Here is a 21,950-nt window from a genome sequence, read left to right as displayed (position 1 = left end):
TGTTCATGACTCGAAAACTCAACCATGGCAGCACACACAACAAAAAGTTCGATAGTCCAAAATAAACAACACCTGCAGGAGCGAAAGGCTACAACTGAACACGGTGAATTACAAAAATAGGGAACACAAAACCAACGTCTACTCGCAACTCGAAAGGGCAAAGCAGTGACTAGAGAACTTGTTTGGCCAACCAAACCGACCCGGCGAGGGGTCCAAGATGATTACTCAACTCAGGTACCTAAAAATTGATAAACTCAAAAGCAAGTTTATGGCCCTAGCATAAGGTCTAAATCATAACAACAGAATGCATTCCAATTAATGACTAGCTTTAGGTCAAATTCTTTGTTGTAAAATGCCACCGGCACCGGCCTTTGTTCAGTTTTCTCTTCTTTCAAGTTGGGCTAAGTTTCTTATTATTCCATGTAAGTCTAAAAATAATATCGCATATTGCTTTAAGATTTTCGTTCAAAGGTTTTTGAGCTGAATTTCATTCAAATTACTTTTTTTTAATTTTTCAAATATCCATATTTACGACTTTTAACTGGTTCAGGTACCCTAATTAAAAAAGTTTAAGACTTAGCTAGGTAAATGATACCTCAAACAAACACCTGTATGTATTTTATTTATTTTTTTAATTGGCATCAAAGTTCAGATTTTTTATTTTCTTTCTTTTTTTGTAAAGTTTAAATGCTCTGTACATAACTTTTTTGGACACAATGGTGCTTCAAACTACTTTAGTACGATTGGGGACACATAAGACTACTAAAATAAATTAAAAAAACCGGATATTTCTGTTAAGATTCGAAGTTATTAGCATTTAATTGACCAATTTTGGGTTTTTGTACTGAAAATCGTAAAAGTTCCCTTAAAAATAAAAAACGTGCTAGAAAATAAAAATGTTTGTATGAATATGTTCTACATGGGCTAGTGTATCACCCCCTTAAAGGTTTGCACCCAGCTACCAAACACCCTGCATATTCAACTTATTATCTGACCGTTTACAATTTTTGTGTCATTCGATTTAATAAAAAATTGTCGTCTTGAGGACAAAAGCAAAGTAAAGTAAAGTTTATTAACTACTTTACATTAGTATAAATGTTTGTAGCAAGTCGTTCAAGATACATCAATATATTGATAACTTTTTTTAAAAGATTACTAAAAATTAATGATTGTTTATAACATACATATATCACAGATTTCGAAAATGGGTGACATATTCACTGACAGAATAAAAGCAAAATCTCAAAAAATAACCCTTTAATGTTCTTTTAAATTTGGTTATACTGAGGTTCTTCAAATATTCTGGTAAGTAATTGTAAAGACTATAATCTAAGGTATTTTTCTGGCTCTTACTGAAACGGTACCGATTGGTACGAATTCTGTTTCCATTTCTGGTGTTATAATCATGTAAATCTGATTGTTTTGTCAAAGAGTCCATGTTTTTATGTATTTCTACCAAGACACTGTACTAAAATAAAGTTGGTAGCGGCATTATTTTCAGTTTTAAGAAAAGAGGTTGAGAATGATCTCTGTAACCGGCATTACTTAAAATTCTGATAGCTTTTTTCTGAAGTTTAAAGATTTGCAAGGCATTAGTGGAGTTACTCCAAAGTATAGTATTACCCCACCATAGGTACTATGCGAGTGAAAAAGTGAAGAATATGTCATTTTAAGGATATCATAACTGGTAATTTCTTCAAGTTGTCGTAAAAGAAAAAGAGTTCTACATAGTTTACTTTTTAGTTGGTCGATATGGTGAGACCAGGTGAAAGTAGTATCTAAGGTAATGCCCAATAATTTGACTGTATTTATACCTGATGAAGTATCACTAGTAGAAAAACATAATTTTTGAGTTTTTTCTGAGCTTAACTTGAAACGGTTAACTGAGAACCAAGTTGTGGCTTTATCTCCTACCTGTTCAGATACTTTAGAGAGTTCTGATGACTCTCTATGTGAACAGATGAAGGTTGTATCATCTGCAAAGGTAACAGTTTTGAAGGGGTTCATGAAAGATGAAATGTCATTCACGTAAATGATAAACAAAAGTGGGCCCAATACGGACCCTTGAGGTACACCATGTTTTACTAGTTTGAAATCTGATGTAATATTATTAATAGATACGGTATTTTATCGTTTCAGTATTGTTCAAAACCTAAATATTACTTTACATTTTAGAAAATGTTCCTGGCACATCAACAACATACCAACATTTCTTTCTGTTTTTTGGGTAATCAGCCTTCCACAACTTGAAGAAAAGACAGAGCTAAGTCACCAAACCGTTATTTTTAACACCTCGACACGTGTTTCACACTTCAATATAAATAATAATAATAATAAGATCGTCTTTATTATGTAGAGATTACAAATTACTACATATTTCGAAGAAATAATACAGGAAAATCTCTTTCTTGCTTGAACATCACGAGGCGAGATTTAGCCTTCGGCTACTCTTACATCTAACCCCCTGATGATCCTCTAGAGTTGATAATACCATATGGCCCTATAAATTACAAAATTAAAAATATACTAACTAAAAAATCAGACATTACTAAGTTTGTTCGACCAACATTCACCTACATTATTCTCTGTGCAGATAGTAAAGATTCTTTTATAAACTTTTTAAATGCTCTCAAATTTGAGTCCCTGTACTGAATAGGGATAGAATTGAAATGTTTAATAGATGTATAGGTAAAGCTCCTCTGGAAAGTAGCTGTCGAATGATGTGGCATCGTGAGTAAGCCCTTGTCCCTTACATTAATAGAATGTGTATGAGATCTAGGAAGTAATCTCCTTCAATCAATGTCATTTTCATTTCTCATCATTTCATAAACATACATTTTATAAACATACAATAAAGTATTCATGCATTAATTTCATCATCCCCAATTTCAATTTTCTGAGTTGACCAGTTCAAAAAATCAAAGGGGGGGGCATTAAAGAAATGCACCGTAAAGATACTTACTTTGAAGCAATACAGTTTTCCTGGAAACGTAATCTTGCAGTCATCGCTCTATTTTTCTTTCAGATCGGAATCCACCGCGGACGGCTACGGGACGATACCCCGAAGATGGCTCGGTATGACCCGAAACAACCACGACTCCGGCTTCCCTCCGAGGCTCACTAAGGAGGCCAGTACCAGCATGGAGGACTTGAGTTCTCGCGCGAACTTATCACGCGCCCCCGGTAACGTTGTCAGGCCGAAATCCATGTGCGTGCCAGAAGGGGGGCGGTATTTCGAGGAGGCGAACGGTTTGTGTGCCGGAGACAGGATTTATAGTGAGATAGGTTTGAACTGTGATAGTGACGATGAATTTTCGAAAAAGAATTCGTGCGGGGCCAGGGAGAATGGTGTGGGTTGTAGAGGAGAGAGGAACGGGACCAGTAATGATTTAGTGAGTATCTTAGTTCTTGAAGTATGTCCCCTTACTATGTGTGCGATTCGGATATGCCGTTGGTTAGTACCTCGTTTACGGGCTAATGGAGCGATGACAAATATGTTGTTGGTCGTTCGCAGCAGCCTTGTTCGAGGAATGATACTCTGAATCGAATTAGATTTTCAATTGTGGAATATTATCAACTTTAAGTCGATGATAGCCACTACCTTGCACTGACGTGAGACCAAATAGCCTGAAACCGGTTTGCAAGTGTGCTCATTCCAATAATTGAGAGTCTATTCCGATAGTAGAATAGCCAACAGCAAATTCGGGAATTTCTTCTGTGAAGAATCCTGCTCTGACACCTGTCGGAAGCAACACAATGAAATTCGTTGTATTAGCCAAGGGAGTAGTTGTTTTCTGATAGGTGTCAGTCCATTAACCTACAGTGTAGATGAATGAATTGTTTCTTTTTTGATTGAAGGTTGACCCATAAAGTAGTTTAAACTAAGACCAAGACAGAACCATCACGATATAATGTGGTTTTAATCGTCTCCCGAAGATGCTAACTTTGTAGGCGAAACGCTGGTGTTCTGGTGATGGGAAACTGTCCCCCAATAGATTCATTATACGCCAACATGTTCTTCATACCTTCCACGCAGGGTCAATTATGTTTTTATAACAGTTTTTTTCTTCTCTACTTATTATTTTTTGTCATCTGTAGGACCGCAGGGTTCGAATCTTGGACCTGTGCTATTCACAGTATTCATTGATGACTTGAAGAATAGCTTGGAATGTTACTATTTGCAGACGACCTGGAACTTTATGTATCTGTCACAATACTACAAGATTGGCAGTTTCTCTAATCCAGTGGTCGCCAACCTGTCGATCGCGAGCTACCGGTAGCTCGCGGAGGCAATTCTGGTAGCTCTCACAACGATTTCAATTTAAAAAATACAAACTGCAAAAATCAGAGAAGCTTCCACAAAAAATCTAATTGTCATAATATTAAACATAAACAGCGGCAACCTTGCGGTGAGCGATCTGCCGCTGACGCCATCAAGCTAGAATCGGCTAGAACCGACCAACCGGACCAGCGCGTTAGTGTTCGAGAACGATCTGGATTGCTTTGAACGGGATAAATACGCACGGCGCGGCGACATTGCGCTTAGTTTAAAACTGAACGCGTAACCAACGTCCAGCAGTTGGGTTAGTAGAGAACAACAAAAATAATATTATGGCAAGCAGTTGTAAGAAGGTAAAGACATACCAATTTCATTCGGAATGGGAAGAACAATACTTTTTTACAGAAGTTAAAGATAAAAATGTGTGTTTGTTATGTAATACATCGGTCTCCGTTGCTAAAAAAGGAAATATTGAGAGACATCATAAAACTGTACATTCTAATTTTGAAAAATCATTTCCGCTACATTCTGCCGCCAGAAAGGAGAAACTGAAACAGTTAAAAAAACAGTTAATTGGACAACAATCAATATTTTTAAGAACAGTCGACAAAAATAAGGCTGCAACTGAAGCATCGTACCGTGTGTCCCAGATAATTGCACAAAAAAAGGAACCTTATGAAGACGGGGAAATGATAAAACAGGCGTTTTTAGAAGCTGCTGATTCGTTATATGCCAACTTTAGAAATAAAGACGAGATAGTTTCAGCTATAAAATCTATGCAACTTTCTGCAAATACAGTGATGAGACGTGTAGAAGTAATGAGCAATGATATTTTTTTACAGTTAAGAACTGACTTAGATAACTGTGTTTATTTTTCACTTCAACTGGATGAATCAACAGATGTCGTTGACACTGCCCAGATGGCCGTGTTCGTCAGGATGGTTTTTAGTGATTTTACGATTAAAGAAGGTCTTTTGAAGTTCATTCCACTGAAAGGACACACTACTGGACATGAGTTGTTTTCTCATTTAAAAAATATTATTTCTTTCGAGAAAATTCCAATATCGAAAATGGTAAGCTTGACAACCGATGGCGCTCCAGCTATGTTGGGTTGTGATAAGGGTCTGGTGGCGTTATGTCATAAAGATGAAACTTTTCCGCAATTTCTCTGTTACCACTGCATTATCCATCAGCAAGCATTATGTGGAAATTTCCTGAAACTAAACAACGTTATGAAACTGGTGGTAAAAATTGTGAACAAGATTAGAGCTCAAGCGTTACAAAGAAGATTATTCAGAACCTTGGCCGATGAAGTTGACTGTCAATACGGGGACCTACTCCTTCACTCTGAAGTACGATGGTTAAGTAGAGGACGGGTGCTGAAACGTTTTAATGCTGTCCTATCTGGCATAGTTCAATTTTTCAAACAAAGAACTAACGGAAATGATTTCTGATATAAAAGCATTTATCAAAAAGCTGGAGTTTTGGGAACAAAACCTAATTAACAGCGATGCCAAGTATTTTCCTATTCTTTCAGAAAAAATATCTCAAAATCCATTAGAACCCTATGACAACAAATATCATGTAGAGATACTTTCTACCCTGAAGAATAACTTCAGAAATCGTTTTAAGGATTTTAATGAATAGGCTTTAGTAGCGCAGTTTGTTGTTTCACCCTTTATGGAAATTGATATCCAACAGTTTGCAACTTGTGTTATGCAGAACTTTGGCGAAGACATCGCTGCAACAGAAATGGAAGTTATTGAGTTTCAAAATGATTTAGCCTTAAAATCGTTAGTCTCAAGTACTGAATGTATCTGGCCTATTGTAAGTAAAGACAAATATTCAGTTCTATGCCGTGTTGCCTTGAAAATGAAAGCATTATTCAGTTCAACCTATTTGTGTGAATCTTCTTTTTCCAACATGAAGTTTATTGAGAACAAATATCGCAATCGACTTACAGATGAACATTAGGATAATTGTATTCGAATGGCTGCATCAAATTATACTACAAATATTAAAAAAATTATCGATGAGTCTGAGTGTCAGCCTTCTCATTGAACGTGCTTTTTTATTTTCCAATGTTTATGTTCATGATAGTGCGTTACTTTTTTGTTGTTATTATTAACTATTTTTAAATCATACGTGACATGCCGTTGTGGCTGGATAAAAGTTTGTGTTTATTTTTCAAACACCTTCGTTTGATAGGTAGGAATGTAGCTATGAACAAGTACGTACTTGTAATATTAGTTATTTTGTTAATAGTTTATTATTAGTACCTATGTATTATGTATTACCAGTTAAATAGTAAAATAAATACATATAATGATAAATTAACTGTGGATTATTTCATTTACGTTGCGTTACTTGGCTTCCGTGTAGGTAGCTCGCTGTTTATTCCAAAATTAACAAAGTAGCTCAACACATTGAAGAGGTTGGCGACCACTGCTCTAATCTCAAGTGAACATTGTTGAAACTTCGTGATCGAATAATAAATTTCACATAAATATATCAAACTGCAAAGTATGTACATCCAGTCGTGATTCAACAATAAGCTGACAATTGTCAAGCATAAATTGCATTTCTTTAATGTCCCACCCCCTTTAATTTTTTGAACCGGTTAACTCAAAAAAGTGAAATTTGGGATAATGAAATTAAAGCATGGATACTTTATTTTGAAGTGAAATTGACAGATGAAACCGTCAGTTTGACTTCAAAATAAAGTATTCATGCAATGATTTCATTATCCCAAATTTCAGTTTATTGAGTAGATCCGTTAAAAAATAAAGGTGGGGCATTAAAGAAATGCACTGTATAATGTGCACATCAGTCCTCTGGAAAATGCCCAGCGAATTTATTTGAAATTTTTCTGTATTTCAAGGTTGATGGTCATTCTGTGAGAGGAATTGATCAAAGCATCACATTTTTGTATGAATTAGTTCATGGGTTCAATAATGCGTCGCACATTCTAGCTGAATTTTGTCAAACACCTAGTTCACAAGTAACTAGCCGAAGTATCTGTGTTTTTGTTCTTCTTTTTTCAGTGTTTTCCGTCTCCCACTGTCAGTTTATTGTAAAACTCTTCTTTCTTTCTATTTTTGCATTACAAAATTTGAAATATCTCATCTCACAAATAATTTAAAGGCTTCATGTACGATGCTTTCGTTGATCTTAAAAAAAATTAAGCTTCCATCTCCTCCATCTCCAACAGTAATAATATCCGAACCTGCTTATGTCAACATAAAACATCCCACTCTTCAATTGCAAACGTTAGAAATATTTTCATCGAGGCTTCTCTTCTTATTCTGCTCTGAATACAGCGGCATTGTCAATATTTTCTCGAATCGCTTGCGGCAAGAAAACCAACGTAGTCGATATTAAACTCGAGTATTCCGCAAATAAAGTTGCAACTTGCTTCAAGAATCATCTCTACTCCTGCAGAGTACTGAGGATGTTTTTGTTCTGGATTTGGAATCTCGTGTTATTATGTTGTAAACAAAACAGGAATGTTTCTGGCAGGTTTCCGTAGAGCAGTTGATTTATTGAGATTGTTATCAAAATATACAGTGTGTAACAACGAAAACTTAACAGAGCCGTTTTTGAATATAAAAAGTACGATTTTCAAAAAAAGATCGGACACGTCGATTTCTAATTAAAGGGGGACACCTTTCAGACTAATCAGATTTTTTGACACAACCCGTTTAAACAAAACAATCGAACGATGTACTAATGAAAACTGGAAGAAGAGGGGTGGGTATTGATTTTAAAAAAGGTATTTTATTTAACAAAAAACTGATAAGAAGAATTGCTCGATTTTTTTTTATTTAGGCATACAAGTTACTGAGTGGTCTGTCTAATGTATTATTAACATGGCAATTTTAACTTCAAATTATCTCGAAAACTATTCGTTACAAAAATGTTCTTTTAAGAGAGTTGTAGAGGTATTCGAAAGACCTTTAAAACAAGGTGCCACTCGACCTACTTTCCCTATCTAAATAAGGGTCGTCGGACGCACCCCTCCGAGGGGTGCGTACTACAAAAAATCTGATTAGTCTGAAAGGTGTCCCCCTTCAATTAGAAATCGACGTGTCCGAGCTTTTTTTAAAAATCTCACTTTTTATATTCAAAAACGGCTCTGTTGAGTTTTCGTTGTTACACACTGTATGAGGGCTGTTCAAAAAGTAATATGTATGAGGGTGGTCCCAGAATTACCCTGCCTTACTTAGATATGGCGGTAGTTGTTTGAAAATGATCACGGTATTAGAAAGTAAACAACACCATCAAGATCTTACCTGCAGATAAGGGAAACGCTACTGTTGTAAGGGATACTGATCTCTACGAACAGAAGATCGAAGAGGTGCTTTAGAAAGGAAAATACAGGAAGATCGTGAGAGGCCCCCTTCTACATCAATTGAAAGAAAGTTTGTACCAGACTTTGAAAAAACACCAAGTCTATTTTTCGGAAAACGAGAGATCATCGCTAACACCGCACCACACTTACTTGTATCCACAAGAAGGATGTTCCGCTTAGATCGATCATTAGCTCCAGAGATTCAGCCACTCAGAACTTGTCCAGATTTTTACTACCAATAATTAAACCACTGCAAGGGAAAACATCATCTTTTGTGAAAAATTCAAGGCATTTTCTTGAACTACTAGGGGAAATCGAAGTCAGAGAGCAAGATCAACTGATCAGTTTCGACGTGGAAAGCCTCTACACCAACGTTCCTGTCGAAAAAGCACTTCAAATCACACAGAAGAAGTTATCCAAAGATGAGGACCTGCCAATGGGATCGCCACTTTCACCGGTTATAGCCTATATATATGGAGTGGTTTGAAACTCTGGCCATCAAATAAGCCCACAAGAAACCCCGAGTCTGGTTGAGATACGTTCTTACTATGGAACCATGGGAATGCGGAACTAGACACTTTCCTGAAGCACATCAACAACGTAAGTCCTTCCATCACAATGAAGAAGGAAGTCCACAACGAATTGCCTTTCTTAGACGTATTGGTGAAGAGGACCGACACTAAATGGGAAACATCTGTATATCGACCACCATCAATCGACTACGAGAGGAATTAATCAAGGCTCTACTAGACCGTGCTTTCGAGCTCTGTAATACAAAGGAAGGTCTCGAAAAAGAAATAGGCATCATCAAAAATGACCTTCAACGGAATGGTTACTCCAGAGAGATGGTAGAATAGGCTTTAGCTAGAAGACAGCAAGAGCTCCACAAGGAAGAGAAGCCGCCACAACCAATACTTGTACTTTCCTACATCAGAGGATCATCGAAAGGGATAAGAAGGATTGGGTGCAAGTATAACATCAGAACCTGCTTCAGATCTGGGAACACTATAGCAGTCTCACTACTGGCCAGATGTTAGCCAGGCCATCACTGTCGACGGCAAGCACTATACGTCGATGAATACAAACTTCTTTGGGCCTGAATTGGATCATTTGGACACTAACGACACGATGGGCCGCACAGCCCATCCCATATCAAGTAGATATTCTGCAGGAGTGATTTGAGGGCAGAGTCATCCCACGTGAAGGTGTTGTGAACTGACCATCGAAATCGTACGATTTGACACCGTTAGACTTTTTCTTGTGGGGTTTTCTCGAGTCGCAGGTGTATGTGAATGAGCCACAAATCACAGTGGCGACCTAAGCCAACAAAACCTATGTCATCGATCAAATTCAGCTTGGAAATTCTGTTTCAACTGACTTATCATTTTTTGTGGTCAATCCCCTTCATTTCCTCTCACTTCTCTGGCTGATGGCTCCTATACTTTTAGATTTTTATTTTCTTACTCTAATATCAAATCAAATCAAAATATACTTTATTGTCTGAAGAAGATAATTCTCATTGACAAAGTCGTTCACAAAATAAAGAACAAAACAACAATCACCTTCAAATATCTATCGATATGCTGAATAGAAAGGAATTTCTCTCCAGCTGATAAAATAAAATTGACAAAGATAGTGAAGTTAGCAATGATACTAAGAAGGAGAAAGCAGAGTAGAGAAGAATATTGAAACGGAGAACAGATGCTTGGAACAAGGATTTTGAACCTTTCTATTTCATATTTTTGCTCGGTCGCCCAAAAATCCCTGGATGCTCCCAATTCTTACGCCATGCCGCTTTCTTTCCTTCCAGGTCAACAACCGCAGACTGCGCGTTCGAAAGAACCCCGTGCAGAGAGCTGCTTCGCGTCTGTACAGAGTAGGCAGCGAACTCCCGCCGGGTAGGTCTAACCGAACGCAAACCACTAGAGAGGTTATCGGGCCGGAGTTCGTGGTCAGGGCTTCCCTGCCGAACAAACAGCTGATAATGACCGACCAGAAGGGTAGCAGCAGGAAAACGGTGACTGTGCTCCTGCTGAACGGGCAGAAGCTGGACGTATTATGCAATCCGAATTCTACGACAGCGGGGCAGCTGTTTGAGGTAAGTTACTGTCTTTGAAGGTTTCATGAAGACACAAGCCAGTATATATTTTATTTTTATACTGAATTTGAGACGATTTTCTGTGATATTCCATGAGTTGTTCCGTTGCTGAAAACAGTAAACGCGGAGCAAACAGAAAACCAATCAAGAATCTGAGATAGCTTCTAACCTCATTTCAAATTGGTATACGAAGTCTGTTGAAGAAACGAGGTGAATTTTAATTTTCCTCAAAAAATATTCATTTGTTTATCAATTTTTATAATAATAATAAATGAGCTTTATTCATTGATATACGTTGTGTATATAGAACAAGTACTTAGATACAAAGATAGAAATATAAAAATAATTACCTAGTATACATTGGTAAATGGGTAGCTCAAGAATCTTTGTGAAACTAAGAAAAAAAACAAAGGTTATAAATCCCAAAGTAAATATTAAATATCTATTTAGCTTAAATGAGGTAAACTATATAGCAAAACATACACAAGAGTTAGACAAAGGGAAAACCATATGAGCAAGGCATAACATGAATATATTATCTATCCAGAAGACTTCCGATATTGTATATGGAGTCGTGTCTAAATTCACTGGGCAGAGCGTTATATTGTTTGATAGAGTTGTAAATAAAACTACGAGAAAAGCAAGGCTGTCGAGTGTTTTGGAATAATAAAAGTGTGACGCCCCCCCATGCCCCCTTCCAGGTTGAGTGCCCTGAAGTAGGAGCTTCCCCCCCCCCATTTGTTAGCGAGGAGAACCTACTACCCCACTCCTTCCACCCACGCTCTCCGAGCGGTCCTCAACTTACTGATGGGCACTTCAGCAAGTTCGACATCTGACTTCTTTTGGTCGAAAGTCAGCCTTTAGGTGCTATTCTTTCGCGACCGGTAAAAAAGTGTGACGGTTTCGTGTCTTCGAATTATTCTGAGAATCGAAAGTTTTATATCCCTCATAAATATTATTAGGCTTTTTGTAAAAGAGGAATTTATGTGTATTGATACGGAAGCGCAGAAGGGCCACATATTTTTATTATTTGTTTCTTGGAAATTACGACTTTCAATCTCGAAATTTCGACTTTTATCTCGAAATTTCGACTTTAAACTCGAAATTTCGACTTTAATCTCGAAATTTCGACTTTAAACTCGAAATTTCGACTTTAATCTCGAAATTTCGACTTTAAACTCGAAATTTCGACTTTAATCTCGAAATTTCGACTTTAATCTCGAAATTTCGACTTTAAACTCGTAATTCCGAAATTACGACTTCAAACTCGAAATGTCGACTTTTTTTTCTGTATTGCGATGGTGAACCACCCAATAAATTTCACTAGTTCGGACTTCCATTGTCTACTATATAAAATGATTTGAAATCCCTGAAACAAGTAAAAAAGAATAATTAAAAAAGAATAGTTGAAAATAACAATTATATTAAGCAACAATAAACCTGAAATGAAATGATAGTGAAATAACCTACAAGTGAAAATATAATAATTGAATAAATAAAAATTAAAGGAATGAAAAAAGGAAATAATAAAAAATAAAAAAGTGTAGAGATTCCAAGTCACGTTAGTTCACGACGTTTCGATTGTTGGTATCTACAATCGTCTTTGGGTGATGACTGGACTGATTCCTCCGAGAGATGACTATTTTATAGGTCGTTGAAATACTTTCACTTTCTCTACTTTCCATTTTCCGCTTCACTGATTCCGTGAGAGATGACCGTTTTGGCGGGAGTTGGTCATTTCAACGACCTATAAAATGGTCATCTCTCGGAGGAATCAGTCCAGTCATCACCCGAAGACGATTGTAGATACCAACAATCGAAACGTCGTGAACTAACGTGACTTGGAATCTCTACAATTTTTATTTTTTATTATTTCCTTTTTTCATTCCTTTAATTTTTATTTATTCAATTATTATATTTTTACTTGTAGGTTATTTCACTATCATTTCATTTCAGGTTTATTGTTGCTTAATATAATTGTTATTTTCAACTATTCTTTTTTAATTATTCTTTTTTACTTGTTTCAGGGATTTCAAATCATTTTATATAGTAGACAATGGAAGTCCGAACTAGTGAAATTTATTGGGTGGTTCACCATCGCAATACAGAAAAAAAAGTCGACATTTCGAGTTTGAAGTCGTAATTTCGGAATTACGAGTTTAAAGTCGAAATTTCGAGATTAAAGTCGAAATTTCGAGATTAAAATCGAAATTTCGAGATTAAAGTCGAAATTTCGAGTTTAAAGTCGAAATTTCGAGATTAAAGTCGAAATTTCGAGATTAAAGTCGAAATTTCGAGATAAAAGACAAAATTTCGAGATTGAAAGTCGTAATTTCCAAGAAACAAATAATAAAAATATGTGGCCCTTCTGCGCTTCCGTATATTGACGAGTAGGTGGAACTGATTAGGTTTTTGCAATCGGTAACCAACCTGACTCCTCGAATTTGGGGGATATATGGTCGAATTTTCTCACACCATGAGAAAGACAAATCCATTTGCTTTGTATTTTTTGTAAGCGATCACTTTGTATCAAAGCAGGCCCCTAGATTATATCGCAATATGCCACTCTAGACTAGATATGAGGGTTTCGCAAAGTTTCAACTCCAATTTGGAAGTCATAATATCTCTACTTTGATAGAGTTGACGTAAGATACTGTACGAGCTACGTCAAAGTGAATTTATATGTTTGTGAAATCTCAGATCAGCATCTAGCCACAAACCCAAGTTCTTCCTTCCTGTAATTATTTGTAGTAAGTCTTGTCCAAGTTTGATTTCAATTCTTACTTCAATTTCCCACCTTTTGTGTTTCAAAAAGTATCAGCTGAGATTTTTTAGAATTCAATTCCAGGTTATGGGCTATAGATGGATTCAGTAACTTTTTTAGATCGCTGTTAATTTTTTTCATTGCCACGTGCCAGTTACTCGGAGGAAATCGATAATATAACTGAGTGTCATCTGCATAATGATAAACTGTGCAAAGATCAATTATTTTATGGAAGTCAGATATATATATAGAGAGAACAGAATGGGGCCAAAAATAGAACCCTGAGGTACTTCATAGTCAATAGGTAAAGCATTAGAACACTTTCCATCCAGACATAATGACTGAGTCCGATTTCTGAGGTAACTTTTCAATAGATCTACAGTCCCTTCACTAAATCCGAGAAATGACATTTTCCTACACAGAATATTGTGGTCTAATGTATCGAATACTTTACTGTAGTCCAAGAGTACCATGGCAGTTACTTCATTATTATCATTTGTTCTCGGGTGATGTTGACAAGAGCGGTGGTGGTGCTAAAGAATGTACGAAATCCAGATTAAACATCTGTTATTAAATTATTATTGTATACAAAAGAACCATTTTGATCTTTCACAATCTGCTCGAACACCTTAGATAGGATAGGCAGTTTGCTAATTGGCCTCAAATGAGGTTATTCAGTTGGATTTTCACATTTTGGCAAAAGGAGTACAATTGCATGTTTCCATGCAGAAGGAGAATGATTTGTTTATATAGAGGAATTGAATGTGTGTGTTATGAGGTTGATGAGATGATTTTAAATATACTTCAACATAATGAGAGAAATGCTGTCAAATCCAGCACCGTTACGTTTCATACCACTGATGTATTGTTGAGTCTGGAGTAGTGTCACTCTGCGAAAATTCAAAGTAGGTCCATTAAAGGTCTGAGTATATCTTTCAATGAATGTTTCATGATGATCAGATTTTGCATGATAAATAATATTTGTGAAGTGGGAGTTTATGTCTAGCAATCATTTTACCTACTTTTAAGATCTGTCCAATTTCCTCCTTGCAAACTGAATCTAATAAACGGGAACAATTCAAATCTGTTTGACCATTGGGCAACAATCCTATTTTTCCATCTATTGATTTCTAAACATTTCAACAGGTTGAGTTTTTAATATTTCTCTTCCAAACGCAATACGTCATAATTTTGTCACAAGATGTTTCGCAAATGTTGATTTGGCCTTCCCATTCAAAACACTACTTCGATGGTCTCTTATTCTTTTGGAAAACGTTTTTCCGGTTTGTCCAATATAAAATTTTGGACAAGAACTACAAGTCAACTTGTTTACTCCGGTTCTATCTAACACTAAAGTTATATCGTTATTGTTTTCAATGAATTTACTCAACGTATTAGTTGTTCTATAGCCTACGTCAAATTCTCTGCCTTTCGATTCAATTCGAAATTCTTCTAGCAATTGCTTGAATTCGACACCTCCGAATGCGACTCTCTCGCACTCGTCTCTTATAAATTATCTCGCCGGAACGTTCGAAACCCTCCATTCCATTCCTTGGAGAGATAATGGAAGCACGCCCACCAGGTAAAAAGAGAATCACTGAGAGGGCCCTCCTTTGTCTGGATAAAACTAACTTTTGTCATAATGAGGCCATTATAATATTCATCCCTCATTGTATGCGTGTCAATGATAAAATTGCCGGTACGAACAATGTTGATGTCACGTCTATAGAAACGTGACACACAATACACTGGTTATGTTCCGGGTGGTTTGATTTAGTTATTCGATACGGACCTTGTTCGGGCATCAATATTACGATTGGTATGTTCATTTGCGAGCTCTCTAATTCCGGCATGAATTGTAGAAATGTTTTGCTGTTGTTAACCTAGAAATATATAAATATATGCTAGGATTCAAACGTTAAAAGGTAGGACCTCGTTAATCCTCGGCTCGCACGAGTTTAGACGTCTGAGGGTTGCCGTGCGTAGGAGGGACAGCTGGTTAATCAAAAAACAGATATATCCAAGTTGGTAACCCTGTAGTTCATGGTTGAGGTTTGGTTCATTCGATTCGAAATCACCTCTAGAAAAATGTTTTGAAGGATTTTGGTACAGGTAAAAAATTGCAACTGTTATTAACAAAATAACATAAAATGACATTTTAAAAATTTGAAAAAATTCTAGTATCTTCTTAACACTTGAATGAATCGAGTCCCGTAGAAAAAAAAGTTTTACCACCATTTTTCAAAAAGTTATTCAATTGTTAACTAACAAATTTTTCCCAATCTCCGTTGGCATGAATAATGGGATAAAAGGTATAAATAATTGGCCTATAAATTTTAAACTTCGTGGAGACCTTTTGATATATATATACTTCATTTATTATTCATTTATTAATTTGTTGATTATGATTTTTTATAACTATTGCAAAATGGAATATCTAAAAATTGTTGATAATTTTTTTTCAATTGATATTTAGCTATGTCAGTTTTCACATTGAACAATGGCAGTTATTAACATGAGATATGAATTTTTTACATAATTTGTTTATTAAATTGTTTTAAACAAATAGATAAATTCAATATTTTTGAAAAAAATTTTTTTTGCCATTTTGTTGTCTAGAGATAACTATGATTAAAAAAAAATTGAATTTTAATTTTTAATTGTTTAAAATCGATTTTTTTATATTTCGAATATTTGAATAATTAGTTAAGAAATAATTTTGCTTTTAAAAATCATAATTTACACTTTTAAATAGTTTGTCAAAAAAAATTTTTTTATCATTATTTAATTGTTTATTAGTTTAACAATTTGTTACATATAAACAAATATTGCCCAACCTTATTTTTTTTTTCTAAAGCAGAAAAAAATTATAAAAATACCCATAAAAATTACCGTATCGTATGATATTATAAAGTATTATGATAAATAAAAAAAATTGTTTTATGTCACTTTTTCATATATAGCTGTTTTTATAATTTTTTTCTGCTTTAGAAAAAAATAACGTTGGTTAATATTTGTTTATAACAAATTGTTAAACTAATAAACAATTGAATGATGATAAAAAAAAATTTACAAACTATTCAAAAGTGTAAATCATGGTTTTAAAAAGCAAAATTATTTCTCAACTAATTATTTCCACAATCGAAATATAGAAGAATCAATTTTGAACATTCAAAAATTAAAATTAAGAAAAAAATGTTTTTTCTATCGTAATTATCTCTAGACAAAAAAATAGCAGAAAAAAAAATTTTCAAAAATATTGAATTGCTCTATTTGTTTAAAACAATTTAATAAACAAATTACGTAAAAAATTCATATCCTATTTTAATAACCGCCATTGTCAAATATGAAAACAGACATAGCTAAATATCAATTGAAAAAAAATTATCAACAATTTTTAGATATTTCATTTTGCAATGGTTATAAAAAATCATAATTAATAAATTAATAAATTTTTATGAACTTTTATCGCAGGATCGTATGAAGTATATATATCAAAAGGGCTCCACGAAGTTTAAAATTCATATGCCAATTATTTATACCTTTCATCCCATTATTTGTGCCAACGTAGATTGGGAAAAAATTGGTTAGTTAACAATTGAATAACTTTTTGAAAAATGGTGATAAAACTTTTTTTTCAACGGGACTCGATTCATTCAACCCTATTTTCAACATCAAATTAAAATTATAAATAAAGGAGACAAAGTTTCGGGAGTCAGGACTTTTTTATTGGAAACTTCCTCCTCTTTAACGAGCTTTTTTTTAAATTTATTTTTTGAGTTATTAACAAAAAACTAAATACCATTTTTTCAAATCTCATTTTGTTAATAACAATTGCAATTTTCTACCTGCACCAAAATCCTTCAAAAACGTTTTTCTAGAGGTGATTCCGAATCGAATGAGCTATCGCTCAAATTTTTAGGACATTTATCTCTATTTTTCATGTTTTTGAACTTGTTGATTAGACTAAAACCAACGTTGAACAGTGCTTTGAACAGTATCATTGCCAAATGTCAGGTTGATGTTCCAGGATGTTTCAGCATCGTTTTGGTTCAATTTGAATTTGTAGAGGAAAATTGACCGAAAATTGCAATTGCAAAAATTGCAACGACATCATATAGTAATAAGCTGAAGAGACGCAAAACATTCAATTTTTGAAACAATCATGCCTGTATAGCATACCTGATTGAATCAGGCATACTTAAGATACTTTTAATGTTTGCTGGAAAAGGGGTGACTTTTCGATTCGATCCAATCTGATAATGCTTTAATTAGGTAGTCTGAATAACACGAATGGATGATAAGAAGAACAGCAACATATTTGTCATTTCTTTTCAGTTGATAATCCAGAAGGAACACATCGAAGAAAACTTCATGCTAGGCCTTTCGGCTCTAATCGCAGGGGATTTTGTTTTTCTCCCATCGGACACTAGGATCTGCAAAGTGTTCCACCCCGACAACAACAATGGAACATCTCTGACGCTGTTCATGAGGGTGAGGTTCTTCCTATCCAGTTTGAGAGGCATTCGGGGCAGTCAAGCGAGGCACCTCCTTTACCTGCAACTACGGAGGTCCATTTTGGAACATCAGCTTCCGTGCTCTTTCAGGCAGATCATCGAGCTGAACGGTCTCGCTCTGCAGGCGGAGTTTGGAGATTTCAACCAGAGGGTGAGTTGTTTACAAGAATTATCGTCTCTAGACCTCCAAATGCGGTCTTGAAGACTCTCACATATTGTATTAGGGACTGGGTGCCTGAACACCTGGCAGTCAAGCCTGTGTTTAATACTTTGGGGTGATTAGGTTATCATTTGACACCCCTTCTCGATTTCGTCTTTTTAACACCAATAAAAACATTCTAGCCTTCAAGCTTTCCTTTTTTAGGAACACGGAACGAGAGACTATTTTCTATTGGAACATTATGTACCAGAAACAATGTCCTGCATAATCGAAGACTCGGATCGTTTAAGACAGGAACTCATCAAAGGACACGTAGCAAAAAGTGGATTAGATCCTGAAAAAGCAGAACAAGATTTCATTATTTTCGCCCAAACCCTTCCTCACTATGGAGGTCATTTCTACACGGCAACTTGGGTGAGTTCAATAGATGCTGATTCAAATAGGCCCTGGAATAGATCTTTGTGGAACTCATCCATTTTTTTTAATATATTCCTCATCACCTAGTATTTTACTATTTAGATGCTGAAAGACAACAACCACAAAGACATCTGGTTGTACATCAGCGCTCAGGGCATCAACTTGTATGAAAGAGGACAGAGAACCAGCAATTTCGGACCGGAGATGTACGAATCTTTCGAATGGAGGAACATCCAAACTCTCTGCTACAGCAAACAGTATTTGTGTATCTTACCACATAGCAGTTTTCCTTCTTCTGCCAAGTTGAAGAAGTATAAGTTGAAAATGGATCAGAAGAAGTAAGTTATGCTCCTTCGCCATCTTGATTTACTCCAGATTGATCTCTTTGATATTAGTTGAAATAGAAGACCTCGATACATGTAGTCTCCAAAAATTATTGAATTTTTCGAGCTTCAACGTTCACGACCTGTTTTTCCCAGTGAAAAATAATCAATCATTCTCTCCAAGGTTGACAGACCATTGTATATTTTTTCCTGACTCACCAGCCAGGATACGCTTTCCTGATTCTTTCAGGTAACTTTTAGTCACACAGGCTTGAAAGTGCAGCTCTGGAAAGAGGTAACTCTGAAGCGTCTTCTGGAATATCCTGTATGGCAGCCATAATGGCATACTGAAGAGAGTTCACTTCCTTTGTCGATATTGAGGGTGTTACATATTTGGTATGCAAAATTCCTACAATAATGACTTGATCAACCTCATCATGAGGGGAATTTCTTTCCTCTTCTCCAGTGAATTCTGATTTTGCATTTGCTGCGAGGCAGAATCTGGACGAGGCAATAAATTGTTTCCTAGCTTCACCACCCAGTCTCCTAGATTTGTTAACAAGATCGAGTATTGGAGAACTGATAAGCTCTTGCTTTGATCTGATGTTACATGAAGAACAGTTGGGGCTGTTTAGTCTTCCTCCATCTTCTGTGTAGGCTCAGGGTCGTATTTGTTGTCAAGGCTTTCTACGACGAGAAGTCGTCTATTATCTTGAATGTTTCATCAATGGCATTGAGTGTACTTAGCGTCATACATCATTTTGTTGTTGATATTGATGAATGTATATATCTACCAGAGAAATAATGATTTTCCTGTGGAAAATATTTTTTCAGGTTGTCGTAAATCTCCAATATTGGCCGAGTTTTTGAAAATGTAGGTTGAAAGTTCTTCAGTGTGTGTTATACATCACCACTGCTATTTCATCAAACCCTTCGGAATGATGGGCTTCACCAAAAAAGAAGATCACCAAAGCCGATTCTGCTACACCAGCCAATGAGAGCGCAGAAATTTGTCACATGACCAGTTTTTTCGGTTGGTTACTCTATCGGCTACAGAATCGGCTTTGGTGATCTACTCAAAAAACATCTATCATTCGAAATCAGTACCCTTTGGGAAACACGGAGAATTCAAACTGACTATTTGCTCTGCTTCTAGGAGTTACTTCACGTTTCGACTAGCGTCGCTCCACCACCAGTTTTTCCTCCGACTGCGAACGGAGTACATCTCTCCCCAGACTCTCTCCCAGCAATTCGGCATCCCCCTGAAGGACATAAAAAACGAAACGAACTCCCTGTATAAACTCGAAGCGCTAACCAACGCCAACTACGCCTCCTCCAACGGCACCGTGAATGCCGAAACCGAGTTCAAAATCGAGTTCCGAACTTCCTCGAGGCTCAGCTCGAAACCCACTACTGACAACGTCGTCAAGAGGTCGAAGAGCGTCAATGACTTCAACGGACTCGAGGAAACCATCAATGAAGACTTCCAGAACAAGGAGAACGAGAATCCCAGCCAAAGGCCGAAGAGGGGGCTAGTTTTAGAGAGCAAGTATTTATCGGGGTTGCCGGCGGAGAAGCGGAGGGGGGTCAAGATGGGGATGAGGGCGTTCGTGAATATGAAGTCGGGGGTTTCGAGGTCCATGGAGGCCATGTATGCTGCGAGTAGCGAGTATCTGGAGCAGATGTCGTTGCAGTCGGTGTCGCTGCATTGCAGCTCCACTTCGATGTCCAGGTCGCCGACGGGGGAGTGCACGCCCAACGAGGCATATGTTTTAGGTACGTGTAAAGTATTGAAGAGTTGGAAAGATTGTTTTGTCAGTTAGTACGACCTGATACTAATAAAATTGTGACCCATCATGTTACAGACTCCACAATCAAACAGACATCACAACCACTGCTGCCGGACTTTCAAGAAACCCTCAGCGAGTCCCTCCTGGAGAAACTCAACAGCCTTTCATTCGCTGAGGAGCGAATCCTATCCGCCGTCACCGTAGAGAGAGACCTCCAAGGAAGCCTAGGACTGCAGATCACGGAAGGATCAGATGGTAACGTGTACGTGCAGTCGGTGATCCCAGGAGGCCAAGCCTATCTCAAGGGCAGCATACAGCGAGGAGACCAAGTGGTAGCCGTCGATGGAACCACCCTCCTGGGGATGAAGTACAAGCAGGCGTTGAACTTCTTGAAGAGTAGAGGTAGCAGGGTAGAGTTCGTGCTAGCTAGGACGGTTGCGAAACGTGGTGATATGGATTTCTTGGGGTGTAACTACAAAGAGGAGGGTTCAAGGCGAAAGGAGCGCGAGAGTCCGGTTGAGAAACACTTGACGGAGAGCTGCCGCGACATTTTCAACTTGCACAAGTATAGCCACAGCGAAGTACCTTACCACAAGCACATCCGGTACGAAATCGAGCCAGAAAGTGAGGTTATGTTCAAGAAACCCCTGACCCCGGCTCATTCCAAGCACTCAGACTCTCTCAGGCGTGCTGTGTCGAAGTCCTGCTCGCATCTCTACTCGCACGAAAGGGACAAGGCCGTAGTTGTAGAACTTATCCCGAAGGAGAACGTAGACCTGTCAAACGTGCACTCGCTTGACAGGAAACACTTGAAAAGTTTCAAGGAGTCCTTGGACACGGTCCTACCCATCGCGGTACCACGCAGCTTGGGCTTGAGCAGAAAGTGGAGGGGGCCGGTGAGATATCCCGTGACGCCTGTCAAGAAGACGGCCGATTCGGACGATGTCAATTATGTGTCGACCTCGGATGAGGAGCAGGTTTTCATATAACCGAGGCGGGTGATATATTATTGTTGAGGTGTGAGATAGTACCGTGGAAAAGTAGGAGAAAGAGTGTGAGTGAAGAATGATGGATAGTTTTGATATGTTGAAGTTTTCTTTCACTAACAGTTGATTTGAAGTACACAGATTCGTCTCTTCGAGAGGTATCCAAATGTGCGAGAGGGAGGGAGACAATATCATTTATTGTATACATAATGTGAGTCACTTCCATTTCATTATAATGCTTGGACCTTGTTATTATGTACGGAAT

At 36.9% G+C, this 21,950-nt stretch overlaps 1 protein-coding gene across 2 annotated transcripts in view; it reads left to right on the top strand.

Annotated features, from left to right (window-relative positions):
- The window catches only part of LOC111502964 (FERM and PDZ domain-containing protein 2), a 90,886-nt gene extending 69,198 nt beyond the window's left edge, over positions 1–21,688 (top strand). For both annotated transcript variants that reach the window (XM_074169194.1, XM_074169195.1), the window contains 7 exons: positions 3,026–3,392; positions 10,441–10,728; positions 17,831–18,160; positions 18,374–18,583; positions 18,689–18,924; positions 20,066–20,685; positions 20,775–21,688. In XM_074169194.1, coding sequence (XP_074025295.1) covers positions 3,026–3,392; positions 10,441–10,728; positions 17,831–18,160; positions 18,374–18,583; positions 18,689–18,924; positions 20,066–20,685; positions 20,775–21,688 — 2,965 coding nt within the window. The remainder of the gene's footprint in view (positions 1–3,025; positions 3,393–10,440; positions 10,729–17,830; positions 18,161–18,373; positions 18,584–18,688; positions 18,925–20,065; positions 20,686–20,774) is intronic.
- Positions 21,689–21,950: the final 262 nt, after the last annotated feature.

Source organism: Leptinotarsa decemlineata, unplaced genomic scaffold, assembly GCF_025532065.1.
Source record: "Leptinotarsa decemlineata unplaced genomic scaffold, Ldec_3_MD MMD2_P_RNA_scaffold_5, whole genome shotgun sequence".
Taxonomy (NCBI): Eukaryota; Metazoa; Arthropoda; class Insecta; order Coleoptera; family Chrysomelidae; genus Leptinotarsa; species Leptinotarsa decemlineata.
The sequence above is the reverse complement of the archived record's forward strand: the minus strand, read 5'-3'. Positions and strand labels throughout refer to the sequence as shown.